The sequence below is a fragment of the Platichthys flesus genome, chromosome 23, assembly GCF_949316205.1.
Source record: "Platichthys flesus chromosome 23, fPlaFle2.1, whole genome shotgun sequence".
NCBI lineage: Eukaryota > Metazoa > Chordata > Actinopteri > Pleuronectiformes > Pleuronectidae > Platichthys > Platichthys flesus.
In genome coordinates this window covers 10,538,167-10,553,439 of record NC_084967.1, presented here as the reverse complement: position 1 = coordinate 10,553,439, position 15,273 = coordinate 10,538,167, and the positions used below count along the sequence as shown (strand labels likewise).

The window sequence follows — 15,273 nt, the reverse complement described above, 5'->3', positions numbered from 1 at the left end:
TCTTATCAGTTTGATGAAGATGAAATCTGAAATACGAGGATTCCCTCCTGAAGATAAATACAAATGACCTTTAAAGAATGAATCCTAGAGTCTAGAAAGTTGTTGCGGTAAAATCTAAATGTGGCTTTTTCGCTTCCACAATCGACAACATGTCATTGTCCCCTCTCCTTCTCAGCGGCCTGTTTGTCGGGGTCATCGGGGTCGAACGGCAGGATTGGAGGGTGCCGAGTGCTATGCCTGCTGGGTAGTAAAGTAGAGGGGAGCAGGGGTGGGAGGTGGGGGTCGGATGCAGGGGTGAGGGGCACAGAGGTGAGAAGGTAATTGAGATCAGGCAACGCGAGGAGACACAGGGATGGGTCTGTGTGAGGAGCCGGAAATAATAGAATCTGAGTCAAAGGATCTGTTCCCAAGTAAAATAACGTAATCCATGATTAGCGACACACTACTTGTATATAAAGGATGTGTGAGTGTGTGTGTGTTGGGGAGGGGTGTGTGTGTGTGTGTTATGTGACTTGTTTACTGAATGCTGTTAAAGCGACCTGGTAAAACTGCAGGGGTGAAGGGCTCCCCGTAAATTTCACTGCTGCCAGCATCATAAATCTCCTGTTTCCTGTTCTGGCTTTTATTTATTTATTTACTCACACACTCAAATATATATTGATTAAAAAAGTTTCGTAAAGTTGAAACTGAGCCGGAGCATTTTGTTTTTAAGTTAACTTTTGAAATAAAGTTCACTCAGAGCTGCTGACTTTACAGCTCAGATAATAACACGTCACACTGTAACTGTTTATACATTTAGTCTTTAAAATGACTGCTTTCTATATAGGAGCCGTGTGGGAAAGTCAATCCACAATAGAGCCTCATTTCCTATGGTTTCCACTGGACCGTCTATTCCGAGTCAGATGTTTGTTTTAGTTTGGTGGAGCAGAATTGACAGCGTCAAAAAAAAGATCTTTTCTTTGTTTTTCTTTGCTTTGCATTTTCCCCCTTTGTTTATGCGTTTCTCGGCACATTCTAACAGTGAGGCGGGTTCTGCTCCGCCACACGGCGCTGACAGAAACCCAGAGACAGGCGTGTTTCCAGGTTCACAGCTGCGTAAAGATTATTTGGATGAGGGAACGTCCCCCCTGTTAAGTGCAGCGGCGCATGAACAAGTGCTCAGCTGGCACATGTGGATCTACTGTTACATTGAGTCATGTGGCAGAAGTGACTTAGAGGAGAGGGATAACAGGCTCGAGTGGAGGAGGAGAACTCGGAGTAAATCCCAAATCGGTTTAATAAGACAGAGTCAAATCACATCAGGAGAAGAAGTGCAGAGTTTGTGAGATTATCTTCTGCAACTCTTCACCTCAATATGTTTGTTTTCTTAATATGTTGTATAGTTTTGATCTTATATCAAGATACTATAAATTTAGTATCTCTCTCTCTCTCTCTCTCTGAATCCCAGATCTATCTATCTATCTTACTCTCTATCTATCTATCTATCTATCTATCTGTCTGTCTGTCTGTCTGTATGTCTGTCTGTCTGTCTGTCTGTCTGTCTATCTATCTATCTATCTATCTATCTATCTATCTATCTATCTATCTATCTATCTATCTATCTATCTATGGATAGATAGATCTATCCATCCTTATTGGGTCCAATATGTGTATGTACTATGTCACAGTTATAAAACTATAACTGATCTGGATTTCCCTGATGTTTTTCCCTTGGTTCAGTTTGCTGAGGTCATGATTTCTGCGACCACTGTAGATGAGAGGGAGTACTGACATATGTTCACCACTAGATGGCAGCAGCGTAGCAGGAAACAGTTGTGCAGGCCTCAGTGGATAATGGGAAATCCAGATCCTGTGTAGTTCTGCTGAGTTACTACTTTAACTCATTCATCAAATTCCCAGCGTCTCACTCAGTGTCCATCAGATCAAATGTGACCCAACCAGCAGATTTAAGATGCAGATATTTGAGTTTCCCTTTGGCACATCTCGTGTATTTGAATGATCAAACACACACTGACACAAACTGTGATGTCTGACTTATAATTACAGTTTTATGTTTACATTCTAATTATCAAGTTGATTCTGCTCTTTATTCAATGGAAAGTTGCAGTTTGTCAGAACATGTTATAGATAGATAGATAGATTTTTTCTCACCTTTCATGTTAAGAACATATTGTTATGCCATTTTATGTTTTATATTAAATATTATACTCTTCTACGTCTATATGATTTTAAGGAAGTTTGCAAAAACGTTTCCTGTTATATTAAAGTGTGTTTAATGTGGACATTTGATAATTTTTATGATTTGATTATGTCATGGAAAACATTTCTTAGGGAATAAAATCTCAAGAACCCCTCATAATATACATTATATATATAGTTACCATCAGAGGATAACCACAGATACTGGATTGATGGAAAATATACAGAGGAGTTTTCCTTTCTGTTGACCTTGTTCGGATAAGATATTGATTAATGAGGCGTAAAGATACAAACTGTGGGTGACAACATCTCTCTCTCTGTCTCTCGCTCCATCAGGCCGTCTATAACCTCGCCAACGTGGCCTGTAAGTGTCACGGAGTCTCAGGCTCCTGCAGCCTGAAGACCTGTTGGCTCCAGCTGGCCGACTTCAGACGCGTCGGGGAGTTTCTGAAGGAGAAGTACGACAGTGCCGCCGCCATGCGCACCGGACGCAAGGTAATGAGTTCATAGCTGATGCACCTCTCCCTCCAGGGTGACCCCGAAAAATCTGGAAATCTCACAAATCCATCTTTTTCCATATCTCATCCAGGGAAAGCTGGAGCAGGTGGACAAGCGCTTCAATACCCCGACCCCGGAGGACCTGGTCTACATCGACCCCAGCCCGGACTACTGCCTCCGCAATGAGACCACGGGCTCCCTGGGCACGCTGGGCCGCCTCTGCAACAAGACCTCCGAGGGCATGGACGGCTGCGAGCTGATGTGCTGCGGCCGGGGCTACGACCAGTTCAAGACCTACAAGCACGAGCGCTGCCACTGCAAGTTCCACTGGTGCTGCTACGTCAAGTGCAAGCGCTGCACGACGCTCGTGGACCAGTTTGTGTGTAAATAGCGCACAGGACGGACAGCGGGCTGAAGGACGGACGGGGGTGGAAAAGGAGGAGAGGGGGTGGGGGGGCAGTGGTGGGATGATGGAGGGTGACGGATCCAGGAGGGTGATTTTTCAGGGTTTTGTTTCGGATGAGTCGAGACGATAAGTTCCATTATCTGACAAAGCTGCTCTTATCTTTTCATTTCCTACTCGCCGTCCGATGAGAAAACACTTTTTTCACATGCAGTCGCAGAAGCTGCTGTGTGGCCTTGTTTGTGTGTGTGTGTGTGTGTGGTTGTATGGTTGTGTGAGCCGCCGATTGAGAGATGGATCGCAGAGGATGAACTGGACGTCTTCCACGCTTTTTCACGACGACTCTCTGAGATCCTGGTTTTCCCATCACTCCTGTCATCACTACATCCCGATCACAGCCCTGAAGGACGGAGGGAAGGAAAGGGAGGACAAAGAAAAAGGAATGACTGCAGGTGAAGGTGGAACAACTGGACCCCCCCAAAGAAAAGAAGGGACACATATAACTAGTCGATGAGGAAATGATAAATAAATATATGATTTAATAATAAATAAAAATACATATCTGTTTGTTATTTAAAAAAGACTTGAGCGAGCCTGAGACACCGTTTGGAGTCACAAAACTCACTTCACGTGTTTGGGCATTGAACCCTTTTAGTGCTGAATGTCATGTCCCCGCCGTGTGTGCTTCTACCACCATTTTGACCTCTGACCCCGCCAGGGAAAAAGCCTCACAACGTGACGTGCGTTGTGCTGAGGTTGCCAGACTCACCTGTTTGGGAATGCGGAAAAATCCAGAGTGAGTCGGACACAAGGGAGAAAACAAGAGGAGTCGCTTATTGGGCCGCTGGGGGGGGGGGACACACAAACGTAAAATGGAGGGAATAATGAAAAGAGGGAAAGAACAAATGAAATTAAAAGAAGGACAAGAAAGCGGCTGATCTCCACCTCAAACTGGACCAATCACGTACAGCGCACGCTCACCATCTGTCGGCTCCTCCTCACCGGAGAGCAGCTTCCCGACCAGTTAGCCGGGGCAGGTTAACGAGGCCCGCCGCCATCTTTGCACGGCGGCCGCTTTAAACAAGCAGCTCACACGCCGCCAGTCCGGCAGCTCCGTGACCTTCGACTGACAGCGAGGCGAGCGCAGACCTCCATTAGTGAGATTAATGTGCTGCATCGGCCTTAATGTTCCGCACTGAGAGGCCGCGGGGTGAGCCTCTTCCTCTCACATCGTTATGCAACTTATTAAGTCAACAAGAAGCCCTGTGGTGTCGATTTGGCAGCTCTGCCGCCAGTTAAAGCCTTTTTTTATAACGGCATTGTCGTAACCTGACAGAATATTGTAGGTTTACGAGACAATACACTCGATGGACAGAAGAGGACTGACGAAGCTGATCGTGTGAGCGCGGAGACACAGAAAGGACTGCAACTGATTACTTTTTAAAGAATAGTAGATGAGAAAAGAAAGTATATTTTATTATTGTGTTTCATTCTCTGTTTTCAATGTTTTATACGTGAGTATTACGGTGTATTCTTTTGATAAACTAGTCTTCGACAATGAGGCTTTTGTTCCGTTTGTGAGTCCGCTGCAGTTTCTTTCTTTCCGAGAGGGTTTGACCGCGGGCGACGTTTCACCGTGTTCACCACCAACACGACAGCAACAGACGAGTCTTTGTCATCGACGGGGTGTTTTGGAAAATGATGCAAAATAGGAACAGGAAGTACAGACTGACAGTAATGTGATAAACAAAGCAGGGCCAAGATTAGTGACGGAGATGTTTCTGAAAATCTGAAAACACAAGAGATGTAAGAGTGGGTGAAAAATATGAAAAAACATGAAGAAAGAAATGGGTTATGACCTCGCACTCGGAATGTGACTAATTATAGTGATGAATCGGTAATTAGAGTGACTTTCACCTCTGCCCAGGAGGTGGTTCTCTTCTGCCTTTGTTTTGGTCTGAATCTAGTGAATTTAAATGTGGTTTCATAAGCCAAGGCAATTTTATTTTTAAAGCACCTTTTGTACTCAGAGTTAGATTCAAGGTTCTGTACAGGGACATTTAAAACCCCAAAAAACATGAATGAATGACTAAATGAAAGAACTCAACTCAAAAATCAAATTTGAGGTTAAAATACAAGCTTAATGAGAAGCTAAACTTGAATGAGGACATCCAGAGGGGACAGAGAGACAGCTAACCTTCAAAGTTAAAGTTCAGGAGGTCGGAGGTTTGATTTGATTAATGAGTGATGAGTGACCCTTACTCCTTGTGCTAGTTGATGGGAACAATATGTCGTTTATTTGATCACTGAATATAAACTACAAGGTTTTACATGAATTTTCAGAATTATATTAAATTAAATGTGACCCACACTGTGATTCTTGTAAGGTGTCAGAAGCCAAGGTTGGAAACTACTGGGTTACTCTCCAACAATAGGTTTTTAAAGCTTGTTAAGTCATCCAGTATCTTAAATCCAAAAATATAAAAAGTAACTTTTAAGTAAGGCTGTCAAATATATGTCGCAAAGTAGAAAATACAATGTTTTTTTCTGAAATGTGTATCAAAAGCAGCACACAGACACACACATACACACAATAATTGGTGCATCTTCTTGTTGTGCTTAGTTTCTCATAAGAATGAGCAGGCGGTCTGGCATAGGTCTAAGTGGAAGTTCGTCAACCAGAAGGTCACTGGTTTCGATTCCCACTCTTACCCCATCTGCATGCCGAAGTGTCCTTGGAGAGATAATAAACCCCTAAAATTGGCAGAACTTCAACCACCTATTCATTGCACAATATTTAAAATATTTTGGGAACCCCTGCTCTAGAGAAACAGATTGCCTTCAGGCTTACACTGGGAGTTAGTTGGTGCCCATCTAGATAACACAAGCCAGGCCCCTTTACTGTTTTACCTTCAAGCTGTATGTGGGTGCTTTATTGAAAGTACATGTAAGTCCGTGATTACTGCTACATAGCATGAAAAAGCCAAATGGATGGTCATAAAATGTTTATTTAGATCCAATGGCATAATTTCTGCTTTACAAATGTGTCCCCACCAAATGGTGTTGGCGAGTTAATTTTGAATCAAAACAGTGTAAAGCAGGTGTAAAGCACAGGCTTGTCCCTTAGAGTTGTGCAGTGTGCAGATATTCAGCTGGATCCATGCAACTGATGCCCCACCTACACTGCAACAAATCGCTGTAGTTTCTACAATAAAATTATACAGTAACTTCTTGTTCTGTCATTTTACAAAGTTTATCTGTATATCGCAATGTATCATGGGCGAAATATAATTACAGTAGCTGACAACATTATTCCGCAATAACACATTGTAAAATTAAAGGCAAGTTGCATACTCATTAGCACAACCCCAATCAAAAGAAAACCTAAGGAAGTCAGGATAGAAACTGGAAGTTAAGTTGTCTCAAAAATGATCAAATAAGATAACAAAAGCAAAAATAAACATGACATAATTATCCAAATGACCCCTTAAAAATGTATGAATCCTATTTTTAGATTGGAATATTTATGTATTCAAACCAAATTAAGGTGACTTAAACCAGAGAACATTTGCAACACTATTTTCATCACCCCAATTATATAATAACATCAACGGTTACCATGTGAATTATATTGATTAATTAAATCAGTACTCTGTAAAATGTCAAAGCAATCACACAAATTCAAAGTATATGTTCTAGTTTATAGTCTGTCTAATGATGTTCTCACTGTAGTTTTCATGAAAAGTACCACTCATAAAGATCATTGACGACATGGTATTCTTTGTACTTTGAGATGTGGTCACAGGCGAGGCAGACGGGATGAATGAATTCATTGCTCGTTGTCAAAAGATGAGGAGTGACCTCATAATACTTTCTCCACCCAAAGTAACTCATGTATGCTTCATGGTCCTTGTCCAGGTGTTGCAGATACTCTGCCATACCTTTGGCGTCAGGGAAATCATTTACGTGAATGAAGGACCCATTGGGAAGGAACTGCTCGTAGTTTTCCCTTGGTGGACCCAGAACTATAGGGATGGTCCCTGCTGCCAGGGGTCCGTTGACCTTCTCCGTCATGTAGTCCACATGAAGCGAGTTCTCAAATGAGAGATAGAACTTACAACTCGCAAGGGTTGGGTAATAGTCTTCAGGTTTCAACTGGTGTCCATTAAAAGCAGCACCATAGACATCAACCTTTATGTGTTGGGACAGTTCTTTGTAATAATTCTCTCTCGCAGATGTTCCAGTAGCTGGGTTGTAGTTACTGACAACCCAACAAACCAGTTTGTCCTTCAGGGGCAGCACTACTTCCTCCTTGGTCTCTGTTTCCTTGATTGTGACCTCATTCCTCACTGTGATGTCAGCATCTCGTCTGTAGCTAAGTGTTAAGTTGAACATATTTTCCAGACCTGGTATTTTCGCTGTGTTCGTGGGAGATTCCACATTGAACCAAATCCACTTCTGAAAATGTGGACGTGGCTCCTTGGGCATGTTTTCGAAATACCAGTGTATGTTTCTCTGATAGAAGATGACTCCCTCTGCTTGGCTGTACAATGACCTGTTATCAGTCAGAATGCAGTTATCAATGTGGAAGTGGCTTGAGCAGATTTGGAGATCAAACCTCACACCAATAGGCCAGAACCACAGCAGAACGATGGGCTTTTCAGTTGCCCCTGTGGCTTCATAAGTTTTTTGATTATCTACTGTAGACATAGTCTGACACGCGAGAGATTGAGCCTCAAAATATACAAATAAAGAAATAACGCAGCAGATAAGGCCAAGGATAGCTGAGTTTACCAGGAACAGCGTTTTACTGGAAGATCCGCTCATCTGTGGAGGAAAAAATAAACTATTGTCACCTCTTTGATAACAACATCATGACTTGTAGTACATCAATGGACCATTTTCCAATACAGTCTGCTTTGCACCTCTATCTAGGCACAACAGGCCTGATAAGTTTCACATTCTCAAGCTTCACATTTAAGCAGCGTGCTTGGGGCTGAATTAAAAAGGAAGCCAGGAGTGAAGCTTGCCTAGAGCGCCAAGTGTGCTAGGGCCAGCCCTGCACAGAAGTCACCTTTGCTCAAGATGCCACTTTATTAATCACTGACACAAAGACTGATACCGTCACTGCAGTATAGCCTAAATAAGTCCCACTGCATTGTAAGTGGCATGTGTGTGCTGCTTTCAGCGTCGTTTTATGTGCGTTCCGGGACCTGTCCTCGTCGTACCTGTGCTGTCATATGTACTTAGAATTCCGGCACCCCAGTGATTTACAAATGAAGCACTGGATACATCATGACCTGCGCAAAAGACGGCGGAAAAATATGAATTTCACCCTCCTGCTCTCCGCACATTCAAAGCCACTCCTTTCTCTCCCTGCTCTCTCTCGCACTCAAGGCCAAATTATAGTCGGGTTGCACGCACGCACGCATGCACGCAAGACACGCAACACGCCCCTTTCGTGCCCTCTGCGGGCTTGCGTGCGTCCGCCAATTTTTCTAACTACACGACAAAACGATGCGAGCCTCACGCAGCCCGCAAGGCTTGTGATTGGTCTGCTTACTACATCCCGTCCAGAGTCTAGTTTCCGGTTTCATGCCCCACAACACGCGGAAATCACGGAAGATTTAGAAGAACGAATATGGAACAAATAAAAGAGCACTTGGCAGAAGAGATCCGAAAGTATGACCACTTGTATAACCCGTCACTGACTGGCCGATTTGTCCGCCAGAAATAGGCTATGAGGAGCCGGAGTGGCGATGTAAATAAAGATTCGACAAAGAAGAAGACGTCTCTTCTTTGTGTGTTTTGTTTTCGAAAAAAAACGTTACTCCGCCTAGTGTTCTGGCGGTGAATTGCGTTGCAACATGCGCAACACGTGAGTGAAGCATAAACCAAAACGAGTCCGTCGATGCAGCTGCGTGGCCTTCCGCGGTTGCAGTCGAAGGACTATAATTAGGCCTTCACTCTCACACACACACACACACACGACCCCGCCCCCCATGTCACTCACATGCATGGTGCATTCACTGGACAGGCACACAGTAGGAAACCAGAACATCAAGCTAAACAATATAAAACTCTCGGGCCACACTAACATTAAACTTTCATATTAAGGTGGGGGCCACAAAATATCATCTAGAGGGCCGCAATTGGCCCGCGGGCCGCAAGTTTGAGACCCCTGATCTATAGCAATGTAATAACTAGGGGTGCACCGATTTATCGGTTGTACATCGATATTCGCCTCGTTTACTGAAATCGGCTTATCAGTAATAAACTTGACTTTCACCGATATCATTGGCCGATGTTCATATTTGTGGTAAAACCGCTGGGCACGTGCCGCGGCTGGGGGAGCAGTCGCTCCGTCGCCCTCCTCTCCGCGGATCACCTCAGCCACGGCGACCGCTGGGGGAACCCTGAGAACTGGTGCGGACCAGGGGAATCCGACTGTTTAATTAAAACAAGCATCGCGAAGGGCCACGGTGGGTGTTGACGCGATGTGATTTCTGCCCGACACTAAAAACAAGTCAAACTGAGGAGGGCTTGTTAAGTTATCTTGACTCACGCAGTGTAACTTGACGTAAAAAGTATGAGCGTAGCGTCTGTTTAAGTACTTTATTCACATGTGCATCGGCTCTATTCACCCGTCTCATGCACAGGTAACAAGGGAATTGACAACATACGTCATACACACAGAAGCCGTAACACATCTAATAAACGGGCAATACTGCTACCGTAAATCAATGAGAAGAGTGTCTCTATAATGATACTTTAACAGGGCTGTTTTAGACAGGGTAAAAAGGTGCTGTTTTAAATTATCCTTGTGGTATTTTGACCAAAATATGTTACAGTCATTTCATTAAGATCCCAAGGAACCATTTCAACTTGCGGTAAAATGGGCATAATATGTCTCTGTTAAATAAAGTTTAGTTAAATCAAAGATTGTTTCATAAATCTGATTAATTTGTGCTCATTAAAAGATAAGAGTGATGAAGGGCTGAACTTTTTTGAAATAGTGCTTTTTAAATAATGATTTAATTATTTTTCTGACACAAAAGGGTGAATGAATAACAACAAAAAGAAAATAAACAAATATCGGTATCGGTATCGGCTATCGGCCAGATTGTTATTTTAACCAGTTGCAGTATCGGTATCGGCCAAGAATTTCCATATCGGTGCATCCCTAGGCCAAATTATAGTCGGGTTGCACGCACGCACGCATGCACGCAAGACACGCAACACGCCCCTTTCGTTTTACATTGTAAAAACGCTACTGTCCTCTTAAAAGAACAGGAGCGTACTCGCAATGACGTCTCAGTAGGAAACATCCTTTGAACACATGTAAAATAGTGGCACGTAGTAAGAATAGATGTATTTCCATGTGTCCATTCCCGCTTTAAAACAGAGCTGCAAACACACCGAGGAGAGTTTATCATTCTAAATAAATACACAATACTACGATCCTTTAAGTATCCATTCCTAATAGTTTGTTCATCATCAGATTTATAGTTAAACATACTGACTCAATATTCACTTGATTAGAGGTTATGAGATAGAAATATTAAAGATTACAGAACAGTAACTGTAGCTTATATATAACAGAATTCAAATACAAGAGACTTATGAAAATAAATACTTATCATAGTTTAAGAAAAAGTCAATCCTCTTATTCTTTAGAAGAATTAGGTTTTTCTCAACGGAATAAAAAATATGTTCTTACCTTTCCTGTGTCAGTGCTTGATTTGCTGTGATGTGATCATACACCTCGGTCTGATGTAAAAGTCCCTGCCCACTAGTCAAACAAGAATGTCCGTTGTGTGGCCTGCGGTTTTTTAATGTGCTATTGGTTTACCTTCTGTTGATGATAGATTTCCTGTTGCCCCGCCTCTACACAGTATTTTGTTTTTTTTGTGGGTGTTTGAGGTTGTGTGAAAGTGTAACCAGGTGGTGTCTATGACTCCCTCCCAAGCACAGCAAGACAGCAAATGGTTTCCTCCACGGGTCTTTAATAAAGTCTTGTACTCCACATCAGACCGTGAAAACTGCGCCACACACGGCAACAAAAGACACAACATACAGCGTTAGCTAACAAGCAAACACAGTATCAATAATTACAGTTAAAGTTAAAATAAATAACAAACAAAATACCTAGTTCGCTGCATGTTCTGAAAAGGAATCCTCTTATATTCTCTTACTTAACAAACTGTAAGACAGGTGTGTAACTCCATCTGCCTGCTTGTCTCTTCTTCGTGTTTCTTCTCCGAGTTTCTTCTAGATGGTTCTTCTCAAAACAACATGCAGCTCAGCGGAGGCTTCAAAATAAAAGTCTTATTTCTAATTACAGCAATGATGTATACAAATACAAAATAAACATTAGAAACCTTTATAACATATTATATTAATATAGTGGCAACAGTTACAGTGTCCAATACTGTTCGCCTGACAGACATCTGCTGCTGTGATGCTGATATTCTGAATACCCCTGCAAGGCCCAACAGGCCCAACAGGCCATTTAAATCCAATCAAGCTGCACCCAATTTCACACACCGCAATCTCACGATGTTAAACGGAAAAAGAAAAATTCCATTCTGGATCTACCCCTGATCTGGAGCCGCTCCAAAGTTGAATGGGTTCTTCCCTGACCCACATCGCATCCTTCCGCCAAGTTTCATTTTATACTGTCCAAACGTTTTTGTGTAATCCTGCTGAATATCAAACCAACCAATAAACAAATGGAGTTAATGCGGAGTTGTCTGTCCTGTTCTTATTATCAGAATATTGTGATAGAGTATTTTTATCTACTCAGTGCACTAGTAGTTCTTAAGTTTGTTTTTAAGAAGTGTAGTTTACCCTTTATGGAAGGGAGGAGTCTGGTTGCAGCACTGCTGTGGCAGAGAAGTTTCTCTGGACATCAGGACATTTTGCTGACTTTCAGTCTGTTTCTGCAGCTTTTGTGCCTCAAGTCAGTTTTGTCCTTTTCCTCTGTTGTTAGGGACCAAAAAAATGCAGATAAAGCAACATCATTACTTCCTAAATGTATGGGTGAGACATTTGTTTCCTTCTGGCTCTACAGGGTCCACAAAGATGCACTTTGTAGAAATTTGTATATCTGCTTTTTTGCTCAGGGGGCAGGTGATATGCAGCTGTCCCACAACTTTCACTGGGTTTTTAAACATTCGCTCTTATCTTGCTCTGCACAGCTTTGAATGTGCACTTTCTGGAGACGCAGTTAAGCTGCATGCTGGGACAAAATCATCTAGCTGCCGGCATCCCTGCTCATCTGCACACAAACTTGCCTGAGACAGCAGTACAGAGTGTAAGGCTGATATTAATGACCTTTTTAATTTGACTACTAACTAGGCAAACCTGCATTGAAGTATGCTTTGCTCTTCTCGCAGCTGCTCTACATAACTACACAACGGCTCATGTCATTCATCCAAATGTCTTTCTCTTTTCTCTGAGCTGTTCTCTGGCATTGAGCCATGAGACAATTTCCTCAACAACTTATTCTCGCTGTGTCGGAGCAGGAGAAGAGGAGATAGAAACCGCAGAAGAGAACTGTTATGGCTGAAGTACATTCTGGATGAAATAGACAAAGGTTTGTGAATAAAATGAGGCTAAGATCATGTTCTAGAAGACATGATTATTGTTTTTGGAGTGGTCTGGGAGAATGTGACTCAGACACACACAGAGCTCAAAGAACCAATCAAACACAAAGGCTGCAGCCACGTATCCGTTCGCTTGTTCATCCTCTAATGTTCGCCTGAAGGTGTTGCACGTGCAACACCTTCAATTCCCCCATCACTACTACTACTGCTGTCTTATTAAACAGGCAGACAGCTACAGACCACTGAATGTGCACGTTGTTTGTAATGGAGCATTTATCTACATCCTTGCCTGTTGCAGCTGGTGTAAACTAAAGTAGACTCACCTAAAAACACACACACACACACACCAAACGGGCCAGACAAAGAACTGGCTAATCCAGCCGTTACCGAATACCCTTCAAACAAACACAAATCAATAATGCAACACAGACACATGCTGCAGGATCAAATGGGAACCATGCCAAAGTTGATAAATGTAATGAACTCGGCACAATGCTGTTTTCACAGTGGCTATATTTTGGGGTTAATTTCCATTGTGATTACATTCAGTTATTTCAGTCAAAGGATTTTGTGGCAAACAGGAAATGAAATCAAGAAGAGATCATCCGATCACTTTGAGGAATTACGGGCGACAACCACGGACGGCTCATTTAAAAGAAAGCCAACACGGCACAGTGTAACAGCAGGTAAAATCAGCATGTGACATGGATGAGATACTGAACATACCACACAATATTGTGTACACGTGATAAACAACGCAACCATGAGGTGTGTGAGGTGATGAGAGAGGTGTGGTGATCTCAGGGGGTGTGGTGGGTGTGAAACAGTTCATGTCACGAGCTCTTCCCTTCTGTCACACCATATGTGTGCATGTGAGTGCGTGTGTTAGGTCAGGGCGTCAGTGCTCAAATCAGGATTTGTGTGCGCAACATTCAGGTTTGCCTTGTTTTGGATGTTCTAGCTGAAGCTTTATAAGTCACAGGGGTCAAACAAATATGTTAGCATTTCATTTGGTTAACATTTTGACATCACACTTCTTGTAATGTTGTATTTTTTAATAAACAATCTCAAATCTTTAGTCGACACCGTTACCAAAAAGTAAAACTGAATGAATAAATAAATAAGTTAACAAAAGACTAACAAAACACACAACTGCTGTGAGGTGTGGTCGACCTGTTGTGACTTGCGGAGAGTGGTTGTCATGTCTTTAATACAGATATACACATAGCCAACAGCTAATGGAAACTTACTTGTACTAGGAGGTACATTTTAGAAATTAATAACGAGCTCCTGAATTTTTTTACAAATGCTAATGAAAGTCGTTTTCCATCCTCTGTGAGTCTGAACTCGCCACCAGATATTGTGTTTATTGTACTTTAAGAATTAAGTTTATTTCCTCAGAGAGAACACATTATTAAAGACACACAATATGTGTGCACAAATTAGGTTTTACAGACACACTGAACAGCCCTGATTGACTCTAACATTTCTTTAAATGAGTCCTGCAAAGACTTCAATAATCACCACAGTCATAACGCAGGAATCGAGTCTGTACTTTGTTGCTCCAGTTGGTACATAACAACAGATTATGATCACATTATCCAAGGAGGGGCCTGCACGCATGTTCCCACATAGACACGGGCAAAGCAACAAAGAAACACCTAAATGCAGGATTAGAAACCTGAACGTGGCGCAATTATCGACGTTATGCAAAACATGTCACACCCGTCCCATGTTTTGCATAAACATGGGAGGGGTATATGCCGGCACCACTGTGTCTTCAGAGAAACATGCAGAACCACACTAAAGGAGACTGAAGTCACATTACAGAAAGTGCCTGCATACACCGAGTCCTTCGCACGGAACTCTACAGAGGCATCACTTATACTGTGAGAGAAAAAAATCAATGACCATGAGGATGGACTTTGTAAGAGCCAGCCAGTTCCCCTGATTAGCTAAAAAAGAACACTGTTAGTCAATAAAAACCATGTGCTGAGTAAATCATTGGTAACGTATAAGGGATTTTCAAGTTGAATGTCTCATGTGACGCTATTAGAAATCCAAAAATACTGTAAACCCCTTTGCTTTGGCCCGTCACATCGAGTTCCCTCCCTACTTTATCTATATTATACCATTTTATAGTATGATTCATAGAAGTTGTCTTTTCCCTCAATAAAGATAAGGTTAAACAACAGTAAAACCTCACCCATAATGAATGCTTCTTATCAATCAGATAAGCTGTGATAATGTATTTAGTGCCCCAGGAGCATACCGCAGTCACGGTGTATCAAAGTACACGCAAAAAAAATCACACAATGATTCACATTCAAATGCATCCGCTAAAGCCATGGCACGAAGATCGTCAACATTTACAGTGCCACCTCTATTAAAAATGTTCTTCCTGCGGCCGCTCCTCTGCCGAAAACAAAAAGATATCTGTTGGGAAGGCTGCTGAGCGTTTTTTCATTTGTGCGCCAGATTAACCAGACACACAAAAGTGGGCTGAACTTCGTTGAGTTTAGTAACGCACCCAGCTGCCAATGACACACATCCATTTGCACAATC

General features: G+C 42.4%; 2 protein-coding genes across 3 annotated transcripts in view; one reads left to right on the top strand and one right to left on the bottom strand.

The window, feature by feature from the left end:
• wnt5b (wingless-type MMTV integration site family, member 5b) overlaps positions 1–3,131 on the top strand; it is a 78,941-nt gene extending 75,810 nt beyond the window's left edge. For both annotated transcript variants that reach the window (XM_062382648.1, XM_062382647.1), the window contains 2 exons: positions 2,536–2,694; positions 2,789–3,131. In XM_062382648.1, the coding sequence (XP_062238632.1) occupies positions 2,536–2,694; positions 2,789–3,088 (459 nt within the window). In that variant the 3' untranslated portion in view covers positions 3,089–3,131. The remainder of the gene's footprint in view (positions 1–2,535; positions 2,695–2,788) is intronic.
• Positions 3,132–6,090: 2,959 nt separating this feature from the next.
• LOC133948701 (4-galactosyl-N-acetylglucosaminide 3-alpha-L-fucosyltransferase 9-like) lies at positions 6,091–10,933 on the bottom strand. Its single transcript, XM_062382649.1, has 2 exons — positions 10,821–10,933; positions 6,091–7,927 (listed from the first exon to the last, which is right to left on the bottom strand). The coding sequence occupies exon 2, from the start codon at positions 7,925–7,927 to the stop codon at positions 6,836–6,838; it is 1,092 nt and encodes a 363-aa protein (XP_062238633.1). The 5' UTR covers positions 10,821–10,933; the 3' UTR covers positions 6,091–6,835.
• Positions 10,934–15,273: the final 4,340 nt, after the last annotated feature.

Coding starts and splice junctions, on each gene's coding strand:
- LOC133948701 (XM_062382649.1), bottom strand. CDS start 7,927: ATGAGCGGATCTTCCAGTAAAACGCTGTTCCTGGTAAACTCAGCTATC.